Genomic DNA, 26,874 nt, shown 5'->3' with positions numbered 1-26,874 from the left:
AATCCCAGCACTTTGAGAGGCTGAGGTGGGCGATGGAGCCCAGGAATTCAAGACCAGCCTGGCCAACTGGGTGAAACTGTCTCTACTAAAAATATGAAAATTAGCCGGGCATGGTGACACACGCCTGTAATCCCAGCTACTGGGGAGGTTGAGGCAGGAGAATCATTTTAGCCCAGGAAGCAGAGGTTGCAGTGAGCTGAGATCACACCACTGCACTCCATCCTGGGCCACAGAGTAAGACTCTGTCTCAAAAAAAAAAAAAGAAAAAGAAAAAAAATCAGTGGTCCCAGCTTCTAGGGAAGCTGAAGTGGGAGGCTGGGAGGATGCTTGAGCCAGGAGGTCAAGGCTGAGGCTGCAGTGAGCCATGATTGCACCAGTGCACTCCAGCCTGGGCAATAGAGCAAGACCTTGTATCTAAAAAGAAACAAGAATGCATGAGAGAAACAATATAGATTTGAGTGTACAGTTTGCAGAAGGGCAAGTAAAGCTGGCTACTAGATATAAGGGAGAGAGTGCAACCTAATTAATAATAGGGTCTTAGTAATAAAGAATTAAACATATAATTTTTTGCCTACCAGAGTATCAGAGATTTAAAAACTATCCAGTGCCTCAGAAAATAGAATGAGTTGGCACCTTTGTAGTGTTGGTGGGAGTATAATTGGTAACAGCTTCAAAAAGTCACCTTATATATAAAAATATTTTTTTTCTTTTTTTTTTTGAGACAGGGTCTCATTCTGCCTCCTAGGCTAGAGTGCAGTGGCATGATCTTGGCTCACTGAAACTCTACTTCCTGGGCTCAAGCAATCCTCCCACCTCAGCCTCCTCAGTAGCTGGGACTACAGGCATGTGCCACCATGGTCGTCTGTTTTGTTTGTTTGTTTGTTTTGATACAAGGTCTCACTCTGTCGCTATAGTGCAGTGGCATGATCTTGGCTCACTGCTGCATCCACTTCCTGGGCTCAAGTGATCCTCCCACCTTAGCCTCCCAGGTATCTGGGACTTGGGACTACAGGTGTGCACCACCAGGCCGGGCTAATTTTTTGTATTTTTAGTAGAGACAGGTTTTACCATGCTGCTCAGGCTGGTTTTGATCTCCTGGGCTTGTGCAGTCTGCCTGCTTTGGCCTCCCAAAGTGCTAGGGTTACAGGTGTAAGCCACCATGCCTGGCTCAAAAACTTTTTTTCTAATTCATATTCATTACTCAGCATTCTTCCCATTTCTTTAAGAAAACAACCAGGAAAAGTTTCACGTTCAGGATATTTATCACAGGGTTATTTATGTGATTGTTTATAACCCAAAATTATGAACCCCGAAATGCCTAAGAATATTATAACCATGTACTAAAAGACTTATTCAAGCTGGGCGCGGTGGCTCAAGCCTGTAATCCCAGCACTTTGGGAGGCCGAGACGGGCAGATCACGAGGTCAGGAGATCGAGACCATCCTGGCTAACACGGTGAAACCCCGTCTCTACTAAAAAATACAAAAAAAAAAAAAAACTATCTGGGCGAGGTGGCGGGCGCCTATAGTCCCAGCTGATTGGGAGGCTGAGGCAGGAGAATGGCGTAAACCTGGGAGGCAGAGCTTGCAGTGAGCTGAGATCCGGCCACTGCACTCCAGCCCAGGAGATAGAGCAAGACTCCGTCTCAAAAAAAAAAAAAAGACTTCTTCATATATTTGGAAAATGGAAAATATCAGCATTTAATATAATATGGTCACATTTGTGGGATTTTTTGTTTGTTTATTTTTGGATTTTTTTTGTTTTTGTTTTTGTTTTTTGATGGAGTCTCGTTCTGTCACCCAGGCTGGAGTGCAATGGTGCCATCTCGGCTCACTGCAATCTCTGCTTCCCGAGTTCAAGTGATTCTCCTGCCTCAACCTCCCGAGTAGCTGGGATTACAGGCATGTGCCACCACGTCCGGCTAATTTTTGTATTTTCACCAGAGATGGGGTTTCACCATGTTGGCCAGGCTGGTCTTAACCTCCTGGTTTCGTGATCCACCTGCCTCAGCCTCCCAAAGTGCTGGGATTACAGGTGCGAGCCACTGCGCCAGGCCCCCATTTGTGTTTTATAAATGTGTAGAAACAAGGCTGGAAGGAAATTATGTTATATTTTGGTGTGTCTTTGTATTGTGGAACTGTGGGTAATTTTTTTCATAATACTTGTCTGTATTTTCCAAGTTTTTTTGCAGTAAAAATATATATTATATGTTTTATAATCACAAGGAAAAAACTTTTCAAGTCTTTTTAACAGGGAGGGGTAATATGTGAGTGGGGATGGTGATTATACTAGTCCTTGAGTTATTTTTAAATATTCTAAAAGAAAATCATTTTTGTGCTAGAAAAAGCTGAACAGGCAAAATAAAGACTTCAGATTTAGCTAACATTGTATCCATTCAGCGTGAAACACTGTTGTTCTCATAGTTACCAAAAGCTCTGTTGGCAGTTGCTGGGGAAGTTAATTACTTAAACTCACTTTGGCAGACAGTCTGTCAAAACACAGGATCTGTCAGGGGAAAATAATGAAGAGAGTCCTTCACAGCAAAGAAGTTTTGAGAATCGGTGATCGAAGGATCCCAGCCATTTAGAGCCATAAAACCTATGTCTGTAATCCCAGCACTTGAGGAGGCCAAAGCAGGAGCATCGCTTGAGCTTCAGGAGTTAAGAGACCAGCCTGAGCAACATAGTGAGACCTCCTCTCTGTAAAAAATTAAAAAAAAAAAAAAAAATAGCTGGGTTTGGTGGCACACACTGTGCTCCCAGCTACTTGGGAGGCTGAGGTAGGAGGATTGCTTGAGCCTGGAAGGTTGATGCTGTGGTGAGCTGAGATTGTGCCACTACACTCCAGCCTAGGTAACAGAGAAAGTCCCTGTCTTTTAAACAAAACAAAACAAACTCCTTTGCAAATCATACCAACACCTCTTACCAAGTTCCACCGTAGACATATAGTTACCAGAATGTTTGTTGGGAAAATTTCAGCCAACAGCAAGTACTGTCCGTTCTCTGGGTTTTTAATATAATCTATTTCCTTTCTACTTATTTTCTCCCACCCTTCAAAAGGTACCTGAATGAAATATCAAGAAAGAGAGGGGTTTTTTCTTTATTTTATTTTATTTTATTTTATTGTTGAGACATTCTTGCTTTGTCACCCAGGCTGGAGTGCAGTGGTGTGATCTCAGCTCACTGCAACCTCCACCTCCTAGGTTCAAGTGATTCTCCTGCCTCAGCCTCCAGAGTAGCTGGGACTACAAATACACACCACCACACCCGGCTAATTTTTGTGTTGTATTTGTATTTAGTTTTTTTGAGACAAAGTCTCGCTGTGTCACCCAGGCTGGGGTACAGTGGTACAATCTCTGCTCACTGCAACCTGCATCTCCCAGGTTCAAGTGATTCTTGTGCCTCACCCTCCCGAGTAGCTGGGACTACAGGTGTGTGCCACCACACCTGGCTAATTTTTGTATTTTTCATAGAGACGGGGTTTCACCATGTTGGTCAGGCTGGCCTCGAACTCCTGACCTCAAGTGATCCATCCGCCTCGGCCTCCCAAAATGCTGTGATTGCAGGCATGAGCCACTGCTCCCAGCCTTCTTTATTTTATGTTACTTTATTTTTTGAGACAAGTTCTCACTCTGTTCCCCAGGCTAAAGTGCAGTGGAACAACCTTGCTCACTGCAGCCTTAACCTCCTGGGCTTAAGTGATCCTCCCATGTCAGCCTCAGGAGGAGCTGGAACTACAGGCATTTGCCACCACACCTGGCTATTTTTTTTTAGATATGGGAGTCTTACCATGTTACCCAAAGTGTCCTTGAAGCCCTGGGCACAAGAAATCTGCCCACGTTGGCCTCCCAAAGTGCTAGGATTATAGTCATGAGCCACACAGTGATCTCTGTTTACATATATATATATATATATTTTTTTTTTTTGGTTGGCGGGGTGGGGCAGGGAGTCATATAAAGCAACAGAAATAAGAGCTGAAAAATCAGGAGAAAACTTTAAAATTTGCATAGCACAGGAAGTACCTCTTGGTTGGTGTGGGAATTTTTATTCATACATATATCATCTGCTGGCATCATATTCATCTACATGGAAAATGTGTCTGGATAGAAGGATCACACTTACCTTGTCTATTCAAGTCAGGAAGAGAAGAGGTGGAGTAAGAAAAAGGAATATGTAGGGGAATAGTGTTCCCAAAGAAAAAACAAATAACTTGTGGTCCTGGCTTCTCCCAATTTGAAGTAATCTTAGGCAGACATAAATGAGTTCAATCACTAAAGAACCCTTCATTCATATGCTTTGAATTTTTTTTTTTTTTTTTTTTTGAGATGGAGTCTTGCTCTATTGCCTAGTCTGGAGTGCAGTGGCGTGATCTCAGCTTACTGCAACCTCTGCCTCCTGGGTTCAAGTGATTCTTCTGCCTCAGCCTCCCAAGTAGCTGAGACTAAAGGTGCGCACACCGCACCCGGCTAATTTTTGTATTTTTAGTAGAGACGGGGTTTCGCCATGTTAGCCAGGCTGGTCTTGAACTCCTGACCTCAGATGATCTACCTGCTTCAGCCTCCCAGAGTGCTGAGACTATAGGCGTGAGCCACCGCGCCTGGCCATGCTTTGATTTTCGAAGGAGCTGACTCCTGAGACCTACTTGCTGGCTCACTTTGGAGAGGGTCCACTTTATTTGGCAAGTACATAAGACAAGTGCCCTCTTAGAAAAACTCCACGGTTTATGTGTGGGTGTATATGTTTTATTAAGAAAAATCTCAAACATAAAAACAGTAATACAGTGATCCCCCATACCCATCAATCAATTTTAACAAGTATCAACACATAGCTTTTTTTTTTTTTTGAGATGGAGTTTCGCCGTGGCCCAGGCTGGAGTGTAGTGGCGCCATCTCAGCTCACTACAAGCTCCCCTTCCCGAGTTCAAGCATTCTTGTACCTGAGCCACCCCAGTAGTTGAGATTTCAGGTGTGCACCACCACACTCAGATAATTTTTGTATTTTTAGTAGAGATGGGGTTTTGCCTTGTTGGCTAGGCTGGTCTCGAACTCCTTACCTCAAGTGATCTGGCAGCCTTGGCCTCCCAAAGTGTTGGCATTACAGGCGTGAGCCACTGTGCCCAGGCTATTTTGAAGCAAATTCCAGACTGGATATAATTCCATCACTGTGTGTCATACTTCGTGTGTCTCTAAAAAGGATAAAATTTTTGACACATCTAGAATGCCATTATCACTGTTTAAAATCACACGGTTCCTTGTTGTCATAAGTACGTGTTTGTGTAACTTTTTTGGCACAATTTTTTATTTGTTTTTGAGTACTTACATTGTTCAAATCAGGAGCCAAAGTCCACACGTTGCTAGTGATTTCATGTCTCTCTTCAGTCTCTCTTTAATCCAAAAGGTTTCCATCCTATTTTGGTTTTTCCTAACCAATTTATTTCTTGAAGAAACCAAGCTATTCAACTTGTAGAATTTCCCACATTCTGGACTCTGCTGTTGGCATCTTTATAGTGTCATTTAACATGTTCTTCTCCCATGTATTGCCTGTAAACTAGTGGTTGGACTAGAGGCTTGTTAAGAGTCAGCCTCAATTTTTTGGAAAAAAGACTCATTAGATGGTGTGTGGTCCTTCCTATTCATCACCATTAGGAAGCACACAGTGTCTCATAGTAATATGTTAGCTTTTGAAATAATGATTCTAGCCCAGCAATTGATGATAATTGTCAAATCCATTACTTCATTAGGGGTTTATCTGTGTTTCCTGTCAGCTTCAAGGTACTACATTTGCTCTTTCAAGTCCAGGTTACTTGTAAGATCACTTTGGTCTCCTAGATGCTTCCTAGTGATTGAATTTTCCAAAGCTCCAGCTAACTGTTCTCTCCATGAGTTCTAATGGAGCACATGCACAGGGGATTTTCTCAAAGAGACTTTGCTCTTTGAAAAAAGCCAAGCCAGGTGCTGTGGCTCATACCTGTAACCCCAGCTACTTGGGAGGCCAAGGCAGAAATATCGCTTGAGGCCAGGAGTTTGAGACCAGCCTGGGCAATCTAGCAAGACCCTGTCTCCAAGAGCCAAGGTAGGAAGTATTTTATCAGAGTAAGGCCTTAGGGGAAGGGGAAGATATAAAGGCTATCAGAATGGCTTCTTTGGGAAAATAGAGAAAAAGACTTTTCCTTTAAAACTCTAGTCTTTTGTGGCCTTGTGGTTTTGATGAATTGGCAGGGAATGTGATCATATAGTTGACTACATTGGAGAAGGAAATGTTCATGAAAAAGAGATTTTAGGCCAGGCACAGTGGCTCATTCCTGTAATCCCAGCACTTTGGGAGGCTGAGGCAGGAGAATCACTTTAGGCTAGGAGTTTGAGATCAGCCTGGGCAATATAGCAAGACCCTTTCTCAATTCAGAAAAAGAGATATTAAATCCATCACATGGATCCTAAGTTTCAACATGCAGCTTTTTTGTGTGACAAGGTTAGGAGAGTTCTTTCCCCATTAAAACAAAAAAAAACCTCCCAATTTGGGTTTTTTCAGTCTGAGAAGTGCAGAGAGTGCCTTTAGCCTCTCACCTGCACTTAAGACCTCAAGTATTATGTCAGCCAGTCATCTCAATAGGTTGAAATGGTGCAGTGTTGCCGGGCACGGTGGCTCACGCCTGTAATCCCAGCACTTTGGGAGGTCGAGGCTGGCGGATCACCTGAGGTCGGGAGTTCAGGACCAGCCTGACCAACGTGGAGAAATCCCATCTCTACTAAAAATACAAAATTAGCTAGGCATGGTGGCATATGCTTGTAAGCCCAGCTACTTGGGAGGCTGAGGCAGGAGAATCGCTTGAGTCCAGGAGGTGGAGGTTGTGGTAAGCCGAGATTGTGCCATTGCACTCCAGCTTGAGCAACAAGAGCGAAACTCTGTCTCAAAAAAAAAAAAAAAAGAAAGAAAGAAATGGTGCAGTGTCATGTTGAAGTTTGCTTTGTAGAGTTTTAATGTTGTCCAGAAATTTAAGTTTCAGAGACTTGAGAGCTACAGCCTCAAGGAGAAATAACTCCCCATTTGACAGCCTTATGATTATCTCCCATTTCAGATTGCATCTCTCAGCCACATAAAACAAGACATCCTAGAACTGTTTCTGTTGACACTTCCCTGTGACTAGTTACCCATCCAGGGATGCTGAACTAACCCATCTTTTTTCTGCCTTTGTCTTCAGGAGCCAATGAAGTGCTTTTGGTGGTTGGGGGCTTCGGAAGCCAGCAGTCTCCCATCGACGTGGTAGAGAAATATGACCCCAAGACTCAGGAGTGGAGCTTTTTGCCAGTAAATAATGGTGAAACCATTCGGTGGGAGGGAGCTTAAATGTCCTCAGTCTCTGGCTCCAGATCATAGCTAATCCAGCCTTAGGAGTAGAAAAGCCATTCGGTGGGAGGGAGCTTAAATGTCCTCAGTCTCTGGCTCCAGATCATAGCTAATCCAGCCTTAAGAGTAGAAAAGCCTAATAACAGGATCATGTTTCTTACAGCAGTCTTGTGCACATAGTAGGTACTCACTAAACAGTTTTTGACTGTTTAGATTAGAAGATTATGTCAGTGGCCCTGTGTCAAGGTAAGCTCAGATGGCCACCACTAGTTAGGTGCCTTTCCAAGCTGTCTGTATAATTCCCAGTACATTTCATTGGTCATGCTGTGTTAAACTGAACTGAATGTTAAATTGTGTTTAATTGAACCTAGTGTTCAGTTGAGCTCAGAAGTTTGGGCTGGGCGTGGTAGCTCACACCTGTAATCCCAGCCCTTTGGGAGGCTGAGATGGGAGGATCTCTTGAGGCCAGGAGTTCAAGACCAGCCTGGGCAATATGGTGAGACTCTGTCTCTACAAAAAAGTAAACAAAAAAATTAGCCAGGCATGGTGGTGCATGCCTGTAGTCCTTAGCTACTTGGGAGGCTGTGGCAGAGGATTGCTTGAGCCCAGGAGTTCAAGGTTGCAATGAGCTGTGATTGTGCCACTGCACTCCAGCCTGGGTGACAGTGAGATCCCAACTCAGAAAAAAAAAAAAAGTTTGTATCTGTCTCCCTCAGCATGTCTCTTTCAGTGCTGAATGAACAATAGTAATTTCTAAGAAAACATGGAACTCCAACCCTCCTACCTTTTAAGGTTCTTGTAATAAATCCTGGCCCTTTGATTAGCAGTGTGGGAATACTTTTCCACTTTATGGAAGGATATCAGTCTCTTAGCCCAGTGCCTTATGGAAAAGAAAGGAGTAGATACCGGATAACAGAAGGCTGTTAAATCTTTTGGAAGCCTTGGAAAGAGGCAGATGTGCAGAAAGCTTGTATCTGTAAGAGCACCACAAGCATTTCGTTCAGTAGATAGCTGTCTGGGAGCCACTTGAGGATGAACCACTCAGGGAGGGTTCATGATAACAGGTGAAGAAGCATAGAGGTGTGCAGATGCAACAGGGAAGATAGCAAAAGGTAAGGCCCAAAACTTGCCTAACTGAAATGCTCTGTACCTCTTCTCTCCAAATCCATAGAGCATCACTCGTAAGAGACGTTATGTGGCCTCAGTGTCCCTACATGACCGGATCTACGTCATTGGTGGCTATGATGGCCGTTCCCGCCTTAGTTCAGTGGAATGTCTAGACTACACAGCAGATGAGGATGGGGTCTGGTATTCTGTGGCCCCTATGAATGTCCGACGAGGTCTTGCTGGAGCCACCACCCTGGGAGGTAGGCTGGATGTGCAGGGCAATTATTTCCATCTTACTGTGGCTGGACCAGGGTTTTTAACCTCTCCTGTTGTCTGGCAGGAGCATGAAATATGGAGAAAAAATTAAGGTCAAATGTTATTATTATTTGAGATAGGGTCTCTCTCTGTTGCCCAGGCTGGAGTGCAGTGGTGTGATCACGGCTCGCTGCAGCCTCAACCTCCCCAAGCTCAAGCGATCCTCCCACCTCAGCTTCCTGAGTAGCTGGGACTATAGGCATGCACCACCATGCCCAGCTATTTTTTTGTATGTTTAGTAGAGACAGGGTTTCGCCATGTTGCCCAGGCTGATGTCTTACTCCTGAGCTCAAGTGATTCACCTGCCTCGGCCTCCCAAGGTGCTGGGATTACAGGTGTGAGCCACTGTGCCCAGCTGACAAATATTCCTTTTTGCTTTCAGAAATATCAGTGTAATAGAAGCTGTTCAATATTCATGGATGTTTCGGTACTGACTACAAAGTTGGCAAATCAAGTTCCAATGTGCTGGGTGGGGAACTGGCACTAGTTGTATTTTTGCAAATTCCCAGGTGGTCTTTGAATGCTTTTAAGGATTTTATTTTACCCCATTCTTTTTGGATGTCTTCCTTGTCTATAAAACTTAATTGACTCATTAAAAAATACTTTGTTTTTGCTCCCAGACTTTTAAAGAATCCTTGGGGCCGGGCGCGGTGGCTCAAGCCTGTAATCCCAGCACTTTGGGAGGCCGAGACGGGCAGATCATGAGGTCAGGAGATCGAGACCATCCTGGCTAACATGGTGAAACCCCGTCTCTACTAAAAAATACAAAAAACTAGCCGGGCGAGGTGGCGGGCGCCTGTAGTCCCAGCTACTCAGGAGGCTGAGGCAGGAGAATGGCGTAAACCCAGGAGGCGGAGCTTGCAGTGAGCTGAGATCGGTCACTACACTCCAGCCTGGGCAACAGAGCGAGACTCCGTCTCAAAAAAAAAAAAAAAAAAAAAAAAGAATCCTTGGAAAATTTGTAGAGGAAAGAGTTCTTAGAAATCTGTCATTCTCTAATAGTCTGTAATTTGTTTATTCTGAGCAGATATGATCTATGTCTCTGGGGGCTTTGATGGAAGCAGGCGTCACACCAGTATGGAGCGGTATGATCCAAACATTGACCAGTGGAGCATGCTGGGAGATATGCAGACAGCCCGGGAAGGTGCTGGACTCGTAGTGGCCAGCGGAGTGATCTACTGTCTAGGTATCGAGTCTGGGATGCAGGAATGGGAGAGAACTCAATGGGTAGTGGACTGTGAGTAGGGATTCCTCTTTACCAGGATGAAGTTCATAGACTTCCCTTCAACTAAAACCCTGGTGTGTGTTAATATATTTTCCATTAATTGGGATTATCTTTTTCTTATAAGCAGAAAGTAGGGTACTGTCAGATTTCTCTTAGAGTTATTGGAACTCTTGGGGGAAAATTGAAACTAAAATAGTTGAAGCACTCAGAAAGACCGACCAGAAATGGGCATGAGGATTTACCACTCTTTCTGGAATGATCTCTGTCTTCCAGGAGGATATGACGGCTTGAATATCTTAAATTCAGTTGAGAAATACGACCCTCATACAGGACATTGGACTAATGTTACACCAATGGCCACCAAGCGTTCTGGTAAGACTAGATCTGAGGGAGGGGACAATAGACCGTACTGTCAGACATTTGCTTATATAATGGTGGTGCATGGGGCAAACTGTAGATTAATGTAAAAATGAGATTCTGCTCTCTTCCTTGTCTCTGTTTTCTCTAAATATTAGTGAGGATAAAGACAGTTGATACTTAACAACTAGATTATACATTTGGAAGCAAAAGCCTTCATGTCTTTGTTCTCTCCCTACTTTTTAGAATATCTAGTACAATTTTGTCTGTGTAGTACATGTTAAATAAATGTTAAATAAAGTCTCTAATGCATAAAGACAAAAGAGTAGCTACTTACCTTCACCGAGAGCTTTTTGAAGTGGAGCAGGCTGGGATGTAGAAAAGGAGAAAACACTGTGCCGTTCTGGTTTACTTATTCTGGGTAAAAATTGCTTCAGAACCATAATCACAACTCCTTTCCCTCCATCGACCTTTATTGCTGCCTTTTTTTCACTTCCTCCCTTTCTCCTAATTAGAAGGGTTGGGCTCTGAGTTAATGAAAGTAAAGAGAACAATTTTTATTTATCTTTTATCATTTCAAGTCCAAGCCAAAGGGTTTATAGGTGGAATAACTTGTGCTGGACTAGATTATTCTAGGCCCGTGTGGACCCAGTCCATATCTCTCATCTACTCTAGAACTCAGCTAGTCATTAGTGACGATAGTTTATTTCTATAATTCAGATTCTAGGCTTAGTACCATTCATTTGCTAATGCCTTCATTTTCCCCAGGTGCAGGAGTAGCCCTGCTGAATGACCATATTTATGTGGTGGGAGGATTTGATGGTACAGCCCACCTTTCTTCCGTTGAAGCATACAACATTCGCACTGATTCCTGGACAACTGTCACCAGTATGACCACTCCACGATGCTATGTAGGGGCCACAGTGCTTCGGGGGAGACTTTATGCAATTGCAGGGTGAGGATTTAGAAACGAATCCAGACTCAGTATGTAGTCAAAGCAAGAGTCTATGTGATCTGATCCTCATTTTTGGATGGAGACAAGACTTGGGTAGGGGTAGATATCTCCAGTGGCAACTTGATATTTTTTATTAGATTTTTTTTAGTTTTTAGAGACAGAGTCTTGCTCTGTCACCCAGGCTGGAGTCTTGAGTAGAGTAGTTGGTACCACAGGTGCAGGCCACTGTGCCAGACTAGTTTTTTATGTTGCCTAGGCTGGTCTCCAACTCCTGGGCTTAAGCAATCCTCCCACCTCAGCCTCCTAAAGTGCTAGGATTACAGGCGAGAGTCACCATGCCTGGCCTCCAGTGGCAGCCTTAATGAAGGACTTGTGTGGAAAGGAATAGAAGGCGGATTTCTTTCTTTCTTTAAATTTTATTGATGGCCGGGCGCGGTGGCTCAAGCCTGTAATCCCAGCACTTTGGGAGGCCGAGACGGGCGGATCACAAGGTCAGGAGATCGAGATCATCCTGGCGAACACGGTGAAACCCCGTCTCTACTAAAAAAATACAAAAAACTAGCCGGGCGAGGTGGCGGGCTCCTGTAATCCCAGCTACTAGGGAGGCTGAGGCAGGAGAATGGCGGAAACCCGGGAGGCGGAGCTGGCAGTGAGCTGAGATCCGGCCACTGCACTCCAGCCTGGGCGACAGAGCGAGACTCCGTCTCAAAAAAAAAAAAAAAAAAAAAAAAAAAAAAAATTTTATTGAGATGGGGTCTCACCATGTTGCCTAGGCTGGTCTCAAATTCCCTCCTTGACTTAAGCAATCCTCTTACCTCAGCCTCCTGCGTAGTTGGGATTACAGGCACGTGCCACTGCACACAGCTGACTCATTTCTTTCTTTTGCTTCTTTCCCACTCAGATATGATGGTAATTCCCTGCTAAGTAGCATTGAATGTTACGACCCTATCATCGACAGCTGGGAAGTCGTGACATCCATGGGAACCCAGCGCTGTGATGCTGGTGTGTGTGTTCTCCGTGAGAAGTGACCATTGTTGCAACACCATCCAGAGCTATTCCAGTCCAGTGGACAGTTAGTGGGAGAATCAAGAATCCTTTCCAGAATGTCTGTTTCTCACTATGTGCACAGGTTGATTACAGGCACCAGTGCAGTGATGATTGTACTTACTTGACACATACTCCCCGTCGTCCTGGTTCTTGCTCCTGAGAAGGGTGGGTAACAGATACTCCAGAGAAAAGAATGCACATTGAATGGATGTGAGAGACCACATTGCCTCTCCCACTGCTTTGGGGAGCACTTTCCTGTCATTTCTAACTTACCACGTGCTTGGTGTACTATATGTATGTTGTGCCTCATATGTTGCAAAGAACTAAGGTGAGTATAGCCTACCAGATGTGGGTAATATCCAGCCTAGATGATTGGAAAGACACCAATTTAAGTAAGCTTGGTAAAATCCAAGTCTTTTTTTTTTCTTTTTTTTCCAGGAACAACTACATTTTCTCATCTACAGGTAGCTAGGGGCAACACAGTTCCATTCTAGAGGGAAACCAAAGGGAGAGCCCCACAAAACTTTGGGGGCAAGGGACAGAGAGACTCATCTGACACTTCTTTTGGAGGTCAGGGTTTGTATATCAGAATTGAAGTTAGAATAAGTGACTTAATGTGATGGAATGTGAGTGAACCTAGAACAGCACTGAAGTATGACATAACCTGGAAGACTGAGAAGGGTATACCATTTGAAGGATCTTTTTATTTCCCCAAGGTCTTTCGCACTGGAGACAGCATAAAAGAGTGAACAAATGTTGGGATGAGAGAAGATGACATCAATGTGGGAGTTCAGTATAACTGGGGATAAACTAGAAGTACCTGTGATTTTACAGTCGTCTTATCACCTGCCAGGGCTCATCTAGCCATGGCAATGTTTGCCTTGAATGGGGGTGAAAGCCTTTCTTTGTTGAATCAACTACTACTACACTATTACACTTCCACACTATTTATTTGGGGATGGGCTGGGAGTGACAGTAGCCTAGTAGTTAAGCTAACTGATTGCTGCCCCATTCTTTTAGAAGCACACTTCTGCCAAGGAGTGGTTTGTACTGCTGTGTTTGGTACATTTGGTCTTTTTTTCTGCTATAAGTTTTCCTTACGTGTCCTTTAGTGTAGATTTTATTCATCACAGAACAGAATAATCAAGGACAACCAAAATCCTTTTGTTAGTTTCAGTACCTCAGCTATCAACATTTCTGAGCTATCATTCAATGTTCCTCTGTGTCATGGAGTGAAATTCTTGTTTTATGGGTATTGGGAGTGTGGGAATGTGATAACCTAAACAATCTTTGCTCTGAAATTCCATTTTCCCCTCTTTCCTTGAATTGTATTGACCTACAGAGTTAATTTCCTTTGTATTTTTTTAAGAAAATATTAAAAATCAATGGTGTCAAGTGCCGAGAGTTTGTGGCTAATCAGCATTGCCTTTAGCAGATATTTGGGAGGGAAAGATGTAGGGATCAGCTGTAGCTCCTGTCTCTTCAACCTGTTCATCTTGTGTGTTTGCCAACTAGTTCTGCTATTTCTCTGTTAGACACAGATAAGAGGTAGCCACTTTACACTTCGGAGATTCTCTTCAGTAAAATATTTTCCTGATTTGCTATATTCATTATTCCCTCTCATGCTTGGAGTTACTTGAAAACCAAAGGAACAAAGAAGAGACATCTTGAATTCACTTAGCACCCACTTGAATTTTAGGGTTTCAGTCACACTAGTCCTTTTTTCCATTTGCTTTGAATTATGGCATGTGATATAAACAGCTATGCAGAAGGCCTGCAAAACTGCAACAATCCTGATGCTTCCAGAGCAAAAGGGAGGAGCAACCACATGAGGAAGTTATTTTCCTTAAAGATGCCTGCCAACTTTGGCAGATGGATTGCGCCTGCTAATTAAACCACAGCCTATAAAACCTGGCTTTTCCTATCTCAGGAATAAATCTAGGGGAGGGTGAAGGACTGATGGCTCCTATGCTGTCTTCAGTGTTAATGAGTTTCAGACCAACTTCACAAGTAGTTCATACACTGAAGCTACAATGGAATATTCCACAGAAAAATCAACATGTAAAACTTAGAGCTCCTTTTTCACTCTTCACAACTGTACACACTTTCATGTGCTCACATATATACACAGAAATACCCCTAATTTGGTGGTTCATCTTATTTTTTCAAGCTCCCATAACTGGCAACCAGCTACTTAGTTATGTAATCCAGGAAAACCAGCAGTTGCTTTGTATCACGTCATCACAACACAGACATCCAGCTAGTTTCTAAGTTCTGTACAGTTTTAATTGTTCCAAGTCCATTCCCGTAGCTTTGTTCCCTCTGCTAGCTTCAGGGCCTTTCTCAGCTAGACTCGAGGTAATAGCCACTGATACCCTTACCTCGACTCTTTTTCCTCTCTTCAATCTATTCTCTCCATTTAATCATAGGTTATCTCTCTGAAGCACAGATAGGACCATTAAAGTACTTCAGACAGTAAATATCGAACAGTTATTTCTGGCCTAAAATTCCACAGATTCCCATTGTTCATGTTATTAATGTTAAATTCCTTAGCATGACATTAAATCCATGGAGCTCTGGGTCCACTCTACCTTCCTGATCTTACCTACCTCTACTACCGCTTCTCCCCGGGTGTAATGTGGATCAGCCACAGTGGTCTACTAACCATTCCTAAATTTGTTCTCACCTTTGTTCATATATAATACTGTTCTGTCTGAAATAATCTTGCTTTCCTGACAATCCTAGTTAATTAAGAGCAGCGGCTTTACAGTTACGCTGCAACCTTTCTGACCTTTATCTTTCTCATTTCATGCACAAGAGTGCCGATTCCGTAAAGAAACTGTGATAATTTAGTAAGTTTCTAAAGGCGCTTTGACATTTTGCCGCATAGTAAATGGTCACAATGAGTAGAAGAGACCAGCAATTAAAGCTTCCACGCATCTTTTTCCAATACCGAAAAGACACATGCCCCTCTAAGCAGTTTCCCATAGAATAAGCTAATGTGGCTAAACCTTGATGGGAAGTCCGACCCAGATTCCCTTCACATCGCCTCCAATAATGTCCCCATTCATTCAGGAGACTAAATTCAGATCTCAGAAAACTAAACAGGTCAACCTAATGATTTGTCTAGGTTTTAATATTAAGTGAAGCCCAGTGGCCAGGTGGGTACGGATATATGTCACTGGTCCCAAGAAGTGTCCCTGTCACAAAGCCTGCCACTCAGGTTAGGCAATGAATGAAGGCGCTTGCGCAGTAGAATCCGGAGCGGGGAAGCGGGCGCCTGCGCAGAGACGTGGTGACCGTCCGCTTCACGCCAAACCGCGCCAGCGCAGTGAAGAACGAGCCAACAGAAACAGCGCCTGCGCAGCCGTGGCTGAGGAGCCTGTGGCGGCAGCGGCAATGGAACCAGCGGAGCAGCTGAGCGAGTTAGTGTCAGCCGAGGGCCGAAACCGGAAGGCGGTGCTGTGCCAGCGTTGCGGCTCCCGGGTGCTGCAGCCAGGGACCGCTCTCTTCTCTCGCCGACAGGTAGGGAGGCAGGTTGGAGGCCGTTTACACCCGCAGTCTTCCGGACGAGCTGCCGTGGGCAGTATCTGAACCCAGGCTCCTCAATTTCCGGAGACCGCGCCCTCCTCGCGCGGCCTTAAGCCCCGCCCCTCGGGCCTCCGCTCGGCGAGGCTCCGCCCCTGGGGCCGCCGGAGGCAAGGGAGGGAACCTGGTCCCGCCCCGGCGTCTTTTGCCGCGGGAACCTTTCCCTGGGCCACCCGGCCCTCCGCCCCTGGGGCGGCTTCGAGCGCGAGCCGTGCGCCCCGCCGCCGTACAAGGCCGCTGCTCCGCGGGCGCGTGGAAAGGAGGCGCCCCATTCCGGCTTCCGGAGCTCCCGCCGGCTTGTAGGACCCGGCAGGTACCTCTCGGCCGCGGCTCACCGCGAGTGTGGCCGGGTTCCTGTCCCACTTCATACCCCACCCGCCAGTCCTGAATTCACCGTCTTATTTATGACAGGCACCTATCTGCTCCATAGAGGAGCCCCAGAAACAACTGGTGTAGGGGACGCGGCAAAATAACCCTGGTAACCAAACCACTTTACCGAGGCACTGGAAGCCTCTGGTTTTCCAGATGAATCATATTTGAAGTGCTTAGATCCCTGACGTCCTGGAATTAAATTTCGAAGAAAAACTATTTCCCGTCAGTCTAGGGATTTTAATACCCTTTCTACCACCATCATCGCAAGTGAGAACGTTGAAAAAAAAAATTTATTTCGGTAAACTCTGTGTTGAAGTGCAAATATATTATTTCAACCATAGGAACATCCTATCATTCAAATTATTTCTAAAAATATGCAGACCATTTTATTATTCCATGTGGTTGAACAGATCGTGAAGTGTAATGTCTAGTAGAAGACCAAGAAGCACCCATTCCTCCAAAACAGCCTTCCATCAAAGGAGGAAAAAAAGGAATCTATATCTGTTGTTTTGTAGGTGTTTTGATGACTTTTGATCTAGAGATTGGTGGAGGTCCCGGGGTTCTTTTAAGGCTTCCAAGGTTTGGGAGTAGAGTTCTCAATTAATTTTACGAAGTTAGTGGCGTTATGGAGTCAATGGAAAGAACATGGATCTTGGAATTAAAACATACCTGGAATTGAGTCCTGACTTTACCATTCATTAACATTCAAAGAGTTAGGCTGGGCGCGGCATGCGTGTAATCCCAGCACTTTGGGAGGCCTAGGCGGGCGGAACACCTGAGGTCAGGAGTGCGAGACCAGCCTGGCCAACATGGCAAAATCCCATCTCTACTAAAAAAGAAATACAAACATTAGCTGGGCGTGGTGGCACACGCCTGGAATCCCAGCTACTCGGGAGGCTGAGGCAGGAGAATCGCTTGAACCTGGGAGCCAAGATTGAGTCACTGCACTCCAGCCTGGGCGACAGAGAGAGACTCCATCTCAAAAAAAAAAAAAAAAAAGTTAACCTCCATGAGATGCAGGTTGCTTATTGTGTAAAACAGGGGTGTGCAGTCTTTTGGCTTCCCTGGGCCATATTGGAAGGTTTGTCTTGGGCCACACAAAATACACTAACGATAGCTGATGAACTAAAAAAAAAAAATTGCAAAAAAAAATCTCATAATGTTTTAAGAAAGTTTCCGAATTTGTGTTGGCCGCATTCAAAGCCGTTCTGAGCCATATGCCGGTCGCGGGTTGGACAAGCTTGTTGTAAAATGAAGATGATGATAGATGGAAGAATTTGTATAAAAGCACTTAGCACTGTGCCCAGTATATAGCCCATAATATAGGCTAATTCCCATCTTTTCCATGGCAAGGTTTTGTCTAATTTTATAAACTGACATAAATTAAGAGACTTCTAAATGGAGTTTATAGTTTGTTTTAAAATTCTTAATTTTTTTTTTCTTAAAAAAAAAAAAAACAACAAAAACATAGCCCACGCCTGTAATCCCAGCTCTTTGGGAAGCTGAGTTGGGCGGATCACTTGAGGTCAGGAGTTGAACACTGGCTTGGCCAACATGGTGAAATCTCATCTCTACTAAAAATACAAAAATTATCTGGGCGTGTTGGTGGGCACCTGTAATCCCAGCTACTTGGGAGGCTTAGGCACAAGAATCACTTGAACCCGGGAGGCAGAGGTTTCAGTAGGCCAAGATTGCACCACTGCACTCCAGCCTGGGTGACAGAGCGAGAGTCCATCTCAAAAAACAAAACAACAACAACAAAAAAAAACAGAAAAAACATAGACTCACTGTGTTGGTCTCCAACTCCTGGGCTCAAGTGATTCATCCACCTTGGCCTCCCAAAGTGATGGGATTACAGGTATGAGCCACTGGGCCTGGCCAGGATCTTTGTTTTGTTTGGTTTTGTTTTGTTTTGTTTTGTTTTGTTTTTGAGATGAGTCTCACTCTGTTGTCTAGGCTGGAGTGTAGTGGCACGGTCTCAGCTCACTGCAACCTCTGCCTCCCGGGTTCAAGTGATTGTCCTACCTCAGCTTCCCAAGTAGCTGGGATTACAGGTGCATGCCACCATGCCCAGCTAATTTTTGTGTTTTTAGTAGAGATGGGGTTTCAGCACGTTGGCCAGGTGAGCCGCCACGTCCCACAAGACCTACCTTCTGCCCTGCCCTCCCTTCCCCTCCCCCTCCCCTTCCGTCCTCTCCCTTCCCCTCCCCTCCGTTCCCCCCTTCGCTTCTCCCCTTCCCTTCTCCCCTCCTCTTCCCTCCCCATTCCCTGTTGTGCCCTGTCACAAGCATGGCTCACTGCAACTTCCAACCAGCCAAAATTCTTAATTCTTGTTTGATACTATTTTAAACTGATCTGCCAAAAACTGTGTGAGCAAATTAAATTATATACGTTACATTTATTTTTGTTTCTCAACTAACACAGTGGCCCCTATTCTAGAAAGAGGCCTAAGAATTTTCTTTAATGCATTTTGTGTGTTTTAAAATGTTTTCCCTCTTTTAAAAACGCAAAAAGGTGTGTTTTTGTTGTTGTGTTTTTGTTTTTTGTTTTTTTTTTGAGACGGAGTCTAGCTCTGTCGTCCAGGCTGGAGTGCAGTGGCGCGATCTCCGCTCACTGCAAGCTCCGCCTCCTGGGTTTATGCCATTCTCCTGCCTCAGCCTCCTGAGTAGCTGGGACTACAGGCGCCCGCCATCTCGCCTGGCTAGTTTTTTGTATTTTTTAGTAGAGACGGAGTTTCACCGTGTAGACCAGGGGTTTCACCGTGTAGACCAGGATGGTCTCAATCTCCTGACCTCGTGATCCACCCGTCTCGGCCTCCCAAAGTGCTGGGATTACAGGCTTGAGCCACCGCGCCCGGCCATTGTTGTGTTTTTTAACAATGGCTTCAGTGTTTCTGGAAATTTCCTATTTCTTGAGAAAGAACTGTTGGAAGAATCCTATCCCTTTTTCTGGACTCGAACAACTCAGCTGTAATCCAACCCAGTGTTCTCCTTACTCCCAGTCCTAATTGTTTTCTCCTTTCTTTTCTCAAATACTAAGTTCAGCAAAAATATAACTTCTAGGACGTGATGTAAATAGAAGGTAGAAAATTTCATGGAAGATTCTAACCAGTTATTTATTAGTCCTTTCCCTGCTCTGTGTCACACATTTTAAGGTGGGGAAAAACAGTTCCATCCTTACAGAGAACAAGCAGCTTCTGAGATGCCGAGCTCCTTAACTAAAGCTTTGGGGTAAACCCCGTAAAGGTTTGGGGTAGCTCTTTTTTTTGTCATCACTGTGACATATTGCAGATAAACCACCATTAGGGCAATTACAGCAGGGCTGTTAATCATCTCTGCAGGTGTTAAAGGAGCACTTCCAGCCATTAAGCCTGGAGAAAGGTATGTACGGAGTCTGGTTAGAGGTGGCCCACAGCTTTCTCTCTCACTCCACCCAGTGGAATAGCCTAGTAGTCTGCAGATGGGAACAATTGGAGAACTAGACTGCCAGTCCTACCTTGAGGTGATCCAGGGCCTAGCACTTACTATATCTTATGTTCCAGAGTACTTTAGTCTAAAGCAGTATGTTTCTCGATTCCTCCCACACCCCCAGACCTCCAGAGGACATTTAGCAATATCTGGAGACATTTTTGGTTGTCAGAATGAGGGAGGTGTGCTACTGGCATCTAGTGGGTAGAAGCCAGGGATGCTGTCTTACTCCCTCTCAAACAAAACAAAAAAACAAAAAAAAGGCTAGAGTGCAGTGGCATGATCTCTGCTCACCTAGTCTCTGCCTCCCGGGTTCAAGCAGTTCTCCAGCCTCAGCCTCCCAAGTAGCTGGGATTACAGGTGCCCCCACCATGCCCAGCTAATGTTTTGCATTTTTTAATAGAGATGGGAGTTTCACCATGTTGGCCAGACTGGTGTTGAACTCCTGACCTCAGATGATCCGGCCACCTCGGCCTCCCAAAGTGCTGGGATTACAAGTGTGAGCCACTGTGCCCAGCCCAAATAGTGATGTATTTTGCTCAGGAATTTAGGGGTCGACTGGGTTTAGCCAGGCAGTTCTCACTGGGGATCTCTGATGTGATGGCAGTCAGAAAGGTCATTCCGTCATGCGTCTGCCTATGGCCTGGGAGGGCTCATACACCTGAGTACTGGAACAGGATTTGGGGCCACCTCTGTCCCTACATGGACCCCCCCCAGCCTGATCTCCACATGGTACCCTCAGGATAGCCGGACTTATGACACAGTGACTGAAGGCTCCCAGCACAAGTGTCCCATGAGAAATGGCAAAAGTTGCATGCCATTTTCTAACCAGCCTGTCACTACCACCACATACATTCATCAAGCAATCACCATGGCCTGCCCAGACCAAAGGAGAGGGGTATGGACTCCACTCGAGGTGGAAGGATTATCAGAGAATTTTCGGATGTGTTCTGAAACCACCACAAGTAACTCCCAGAAGGGAAAAAATTACGAAAAGGTTAACAGAAGTGTACTCTGTATTGTAACAGTTTTTATTCTCATCTATATTATAGCATGCTTGCCAAGTTTTCTATAATGAAAATGTGTTTTTTTTGTTTTGTTTTGTTTTGTTTTTGAGACGGAGTCTTGCTCTGTCGCCCTGGCTGGAGTGCAGTGGCCGGATCTCAGCTCACTGCAAGCTCCGCCTTCCGGGTTTACGCCATTCTCCTGCCTCAGCCTCTGGAGTAGCTGGGACTACAGGCGCCCGACACCTCGCCCGGCTAGTTTTTTGTATTTTCAGTAGAGACGGGGTTTCACCGTGTTAGCCAGGATGGTCTTGATCTCCTGACCTCGTGATCCGCCCGTCTCGGCCTCCCAAAGTGCTGGGATTACAGGCTTGAGCCACCGCGCCCGGCCGAAAATGTGTTTTTACAATGAGAAAGGTAGTATTTTGTTTTTAAAAGGGTGCTGTTAGTAGTATATCAGCAGAGTCTCACTGAGTTGTGGTGTTCTATTTTTAAAGAGGCTGTCCAGGATTCGCTGGGGTCCTGACAGAACAAAGGTAACCCATCTGGTCAGGGATCTCACTGGCAACTTCACACCAAGTTGAGTTTGCCTCAAATCACTAATTTTTTTGTTGCCACCCCCAGTAGCCTATCCAGAAAGCCTCATTATATGCCAGGTGTTATAGCTATCTCCTGGCCCTAGCAGTTGTCCTTGGCATTGCAGTAAATAGGTTGAGATCCAGGCAGAGATGCACATACATATGCATATATATGGGTTTACTCTTGTGGGCCTGACTTAGAGGGTCTAAGTTAAAATGGGAATGTTGAGGAATAGAGCAAACAGGACCCAATATGATGTCTTGAATGGATTGTTAATTATGGTAGTACCTTTAAATCACAGATCAAAGGAGAGACAACTGGACAGGTGACGCTTTGTGCCACAAATGGGAACTGAGAGAGGGAAAGTGGTGATCTTTTGTTGGGCACCTCCTGAACACTAATGTTTTAGTCAGTTTTCCTTTTGTTTTGTTGGACACATCAGATTTTTGGTTGATTGGTTAGATGTCTTGACTAGTCCACTGAAGTTTACTCCGTCTGTGTGAAGATGTGTGAGATTTCATTCCTACAGTAGAGGCGATAAGCCAGAAATATATATAGGAAAATTGAGGCTCACAGAAAGTTACAGATGGGACCGGAATTCAGGTTTCCCGGTTCCTTAATTTTGATTCCTAACTCTCTTTGCCTCTACTTGTTCCTGTTTTTGTTTAAGGTAGAACAAAGTGTTAAGGACACCTTGAACATGAAGCAGAAAGAATGAGTGAAGTAGCAGTATCACACAGTGGCTTGCACTGTAACCCCAGTTACTGGGGAGACTGAGGCTGGAGGATTGCTTGAGCCCACGAATTCAAACCCAGCCCGGGCAATGCGGAGAAACCCCGTCTCTAATTACGAAAAACCAAAAAAGTATATCGTGGGGTGGGAAATGGGAAATAAGTGATATGACAGCAGCCGTATGAGGAGCAGAGGGGTAACAAACGTGGCTGGCATGATATTTTGCAGTAGTCTGGGACAGCTAAGAGTATATACACTATCCATATGGAAGAAATTAAAGCAATTTTGTGTGTGCCAGAGGCCTTCTCCTAATGATTGAGGAGTCATATAGGTTGGAGGGTACAAGCATCCTAGAGCTGATAATTCCAAATTGTAGACCTAGATTTTCCTTTTTATAAGATAAATCTAGTATATCCCTAACAGTGATGGAATAGATCAAAGCCAGATATTCTATGCTCATTCTCTTAACAAATCATTGAGATCCTGCTGTATACCAGTTGCTATTCTAACCACTAGAGATCGGGTAATGAACAAGGTAAGCTCCTTGCTTTCCAGGAGCTGATATTCTAGTGGAGGTAGATAAGTGGTAAATAAGCCAATAAATTAATGCAATAATTTCAGAAAATAAGCAATAAGTAAACAAGTAGGAGTGGCATGATGAAGAGACTTCCAGGGGAAATGAATGTGTTCATTATCTTGATTATGATAATGGTTTCACTGGTATACCTGTGCTAAAGTGAAATAAACTGTGCGTTTTACTTTATTACTTTTTGAGACAGGATCTCACTCTGTCACCCAGGTTGGAGTACAGTGGCATGATCTTGGCTCACTGCAATCTCAATCTCCCCGGCTCAAGTGAGCCTCCCACCTCAGCCTCCTGAGTAGCTGGGACTACAGACACTAGCCACCATGCCCAGCTTTTTTTTTTTTTTTTTTTTTTAGACAGAGTCTCGCTCTGTTGCCCAGTCTGGAGAGCAGCGGTGCAATCTCAGCTCACTGCAGCCTCAATAACCTCCTGGGCTCAAATGATTCTCTTACCTCAGCCCTGTGAGTAGCTGGGACTATAGGTGTGCACCACCACAGCCAACTAATTTTTGTGTTTTTTGTAGAGATAGGGGTCTCACTGCATTGCCTAGGCTGGTCTTGAACTCCTGAGCTCAGCCAATCCTCCTGCTTCAGCCTCCCAAAGTGCTGGGATTACAGGCATGTACCACTGCGCCCAGCCCTGGCTGATTTTTTCAAACTGCTTTTTGTATAGACTAGGTCTTATTATGTTGCCCAGGCTGATGTGCATTTAAAATATGTGCATTTAAAATATGTGCAGTTCATATGTCAGTTTTACCTCAAGCTATTAAAAAATACATATATAGTGAGCAGTAAGTAAAGCTAATTCAGGTTGTTTGGTTAGATAAGACCTCCTAAGAAGGCTACATTTGAGCTGACTGCCGAGGAGCAGCTAGCCATGCCAAGATCTGAGGGCAGAACAGACTAATGCTGTTTGAGGAAGGCAAGAAAGCCAGTGTGTCTGAAGCATAATGAGCCAGGGAAACTAGGACCATGTGGGGCCCATATTGAGGACAGCAGTGAGACCGAGTTCCCAGACCACCCAGCTGGTGCCCCTCTTTCATTTCTCTTAAGAATCAGGTTCACACCTGTAATCCCAGCACTTTGGGAGGCCGAGGCAAGCAGGTCACGAGGTCAGGAGATCGAGACCATCCTGGCTAACAGTGAAACCCCATGTCTACTAAAAAAAAAAAAAAAAAAAAAAAAAAAAGCTGGACTTGGTGGCGGGCGCCTGTAGTCCCAGCTACTCGGGAGGCTGAGGCAGAAGAATGGTGTGAATCTGGGAGGCGGAGGTTGCAGTGAGCCGAGATCGCGCCACTGCACTCCAGCCTGGATGACAGTGGGAGAATCTGTCTCAAAAAAGAAAAAAAAAAGAATCAGGGCAGAGACCAGAGGCAAAGAAGAGCCACCCAGCATTATCGTCTACAGCTTAACGAGATGGCTTCTCTTTTTTAGTTTGTCATTCCTGCTAGGGAGCCATGTGAAGTGTACCTAGAATGGGGGTGTTGATGGAACTGGGCCAGTTCAACTTCTGCATTCTTTATGTTCTCTCCCACTGCAGCTTTTCCTTCCCTCCATGAGAAAGAAGCCAGCTCTCTCTGACGGCAGCAATCCTGATGGTGATCTCCTGCAGGAGCACTGGCTGGTTGAGGACATGTTCATTTTTGAGAATGTGGGCTTCACCAAGGACGTGGGCAACATCAAGTTTCTGGTCTGCGCAGACTGTGAAATTGGACCAATTGGTTGGCATTGCCTAGATGACAAGAACAGTTTCTATGTGGCCTTGGAACGAGTTTCCCATGAGTAACTGAGGGGAAGGGTACCCAGCTCCACCTCCAAAGATAAACCTGCTCCCCACAAGAACTGGCCTTTAATGTGGTCTCACTGTTCTGCTGCCTTCTTCTCTGTGCTAATATAAATACTGAGTACCAGCATGTCCACTTGAACATGCAGAGGGTTAATCCTGCTTCCTAAAGCCTCATGTACATGCCTCCTGCCTAGTTCACTTTGCATCACATTTCCTAAGCTCCTTTTTCCCCCAGTTTTGGGACACTGCTTACCTCCACAAATCTCATCTCTTCCCTGGCATTCTGCCTAGGCTCTGTTTTGCCCAGGGGCTCCCTCTTTTTCTTGCTCTAGAAGAGCAGTATTCAACCTTTTAGCTATGACAACACGTAACAAAAGATGCTTAGGTACTAATAGTTGAAAGTCTGCCTTTTTCTCATTCAAGAAGGCATACAAATATCTGAGAGTGACTTTGTTGTATAGCTACCCTTGTGATCTACAGTAATTTAATCATTCTAAAAGTAAAGCATTTACAAAACTCAGTATTTAAACCACTAACCAGAAACATTACTTGGGATGCATCTCCAGTACCATGTTTGAGCACCTCTGCTCTAGATTGAGAATGACATTTTATTGTGAAGATGGGTGTGGTCCCTCTTCCCTTGAAATCTTATGGTTTCTTTTTATATTAACTCCCCACTGCTACAGCCTAGAAGATGAGAAGCAGATTTTTAACCCCAGACTGGCAGCCAGAGGAAAACCCAGCCCTGGCTGTTTACCCAGGCTCTCTTGGAATGAGAGTGGAGGGTGTAGGATATGAGGGTTAGACCTTTGCCAGATTACACACAAGTTTATAATTCGCTTTATCTGGACAGGTAACTTTCTTCCTTTGTTCATAGGCAAGAACTTCTTTAATGGACAGTATCATTTACTGAACCTACTAGGCGTGGTCCTCATGGAGTTTTGGTTCAACTGGAATCTCTGTGCCAACCCAGGATACAAACTCATGCAGATTCCTCTATTTCCATAGCTCCGGGGCTGCTCCAGCAGTTTGATATCAGCAGACTTGTTTAAGCCTTCAACTTGATTTCCAATTATTCCATCATTTCTATTCTGAAATGACTCACCGTCATAGAAGGAAGGTTATTATATAACCAAGGTTTCAGGTATCCTCCTGTCACCACCTCTACCATTCAGGAGGCCTAAAGTTGAAATAAGTACCAAATAGAAGCCTCACCATCTGAAGTCCCTTCCGTTGTTTTCTAGTTGCTTCCTCCTTCCTTTACCCCCAGACTTTCTAAGGGCTCCCCCACTGCAGTGCAAGCTGGCCTTGGGCACACTTTTGCAACCAACCTACTCCCCTGGAAAGGTGGCTTCCTCCTCCAGTCAGCCTGAATGAGCTTCAGTAAGCAATTGAGAGAACTGTGTTTTTCCGACAAATGGTCACATATCCATTGTTACGGCATCTGGAGAAAAACAGTTATCCACTCAAGTCAGGAGCATAACCCAAGTAGATGCCTCTAGGGGCACATGGCCCCTTGCATCACAAGCCAGAACCTAAGCTAAGCATTTTTTAAAATGAGTTTGAGACTAACCTGGGCAACATAATGAGACCCCATCTCTATTAAAAAAATGAACAGAATTACCTGGGCATGGTGGTGTATACCTGTAGTCCCTGCTCCTTGGGATGCTAAGGTGGGAGGATCACTTGAGCCCCAGAGATGGTGGCTGCAAGTAAGCCAAGATCACACCACTGGCACTCCAGCCTGGGCAACAGTGAGACCCTGTCTCAAACAACAACTGCAAATACATATATATATATATCAACTTGAATAGGAAACCATAGTATTTCTTTGTTTTAATTTGCATTTATTTTATTTCTAGTGAAACTTTAATGTACGTATCGGTCATTTCTGTTTCCTTTTTTGAAAACTGCCAAATGTTGCCCTAGTAGCCAAAAATATCAAGTTGCTATTCTGCCTTTTCAGTTTGATCTGAAAGAAATAAAGGCATTTAAGCAATGGAAATTAGATTTCTGCATGTCCTTGGGAAGAACATATAAATTGAAAAAACAGAGGAAAGCTGAAACCTGAACCTTGGGGTTTAGCTTAAGGTCAACCAACTATCTAGTCTGCTATGAAATGCAAATGTCATTTCTTCATTTCCCTCACACATAGTAGGCTCTCAGTGCATACTTGTGAATCAGCTGCTGTTTGCTGTAGGTAGATAGAGGCAACCTGTGCTTTCTGCTCCGAGTATAGAAACTTCCGTTTTCTATTGGGGAGAGCAGTTGATTTTGCGAAGGCCTGATTGTTTCCACATAAGCATCTGTTGTTTTACAAAAACACAGAATCAAAGATGGGCAATGGTGTAGTGACATTTCACAAATTGTCACCATGTTGTATATGAGGCTACACATGTAACTAAGTAGTTA

The 26,874-nt window shown here is 44.6% G+C and overlaps 2 protein-coding genes across 2 annotated transcripts in view; both read left to right on the top strand.

Annotated features, from left to right (window-relative positions):
* Positions 1–13,748, top strand: part of KLHL12 (kelch like family member 12) — a 38,946-nt gene extending 25,198 nt beyond the window's left edge. Inside the window, exons 7-12 of the mRNA XM_010378828.2 lie at positions 7,198–7,304; positions 8,515–8,710; positions 9,793–9,951; positions 10,264–10,362; positions 11,116–11,302; positions 12,204–13,748. Of these exons, the coding sequence (XP_010377130.1) occupies positions 7,198–7,304; positions 8,515–8,710; positions 9,793–9,951; positions 10,264–10,362; positions 11,116–11,302; positions 12,204–12,330 (875 nt within the window). The 3' untranslated portion in view covers positions 12,331–13,748. The remainder of the gene's footprint in view (positions 1–7,197; positions 7,305–8,514; positions 8,711–9,792; positions 9,952–10,263; positions 10,363–11,115; positions 11,303–12,203) is intronic.
* A 1,832-nt stretch (positions 13,749–15,580) lies between these two features.
* On the top strand, positions 15,581–26,467 carry RABIF (RAB interacting factor). The gene is made up of 2 exons (XM_010378831.2): positions 15,581–15,874; positions 24,217–26,467. The coding sequence occupies exons 1-2, from the start codon at positions 15,581–15,583 to the stop codon at positions 24,460–24,462; spliced, it is 540 nt and encodes a 179-aa protein (XP_010377133.2). The 3' UTR covers positions 24,463–26,467.
* Positions 26,468–26,874: the final 407 nt, after the last annotated feature.

Source organism: Rhinopithecus roxellana, chromosome 1 (genome assembly GCF_007565055.1).
Source record: "Rhinopithecus roxellana isolate Shanxi Qingling chromosome 1, ASM756505v1, whole genome shotgun sequence".
NCBI lineage: Eukaryota > Metazoa > Chordata > Mammalia > Primates > Cercopithecidae > Rhinopithecus > Rhinopithecus roxellana.
This window is presented reverse-complemented; position numbering and strand designations above follow the sequence as displayed.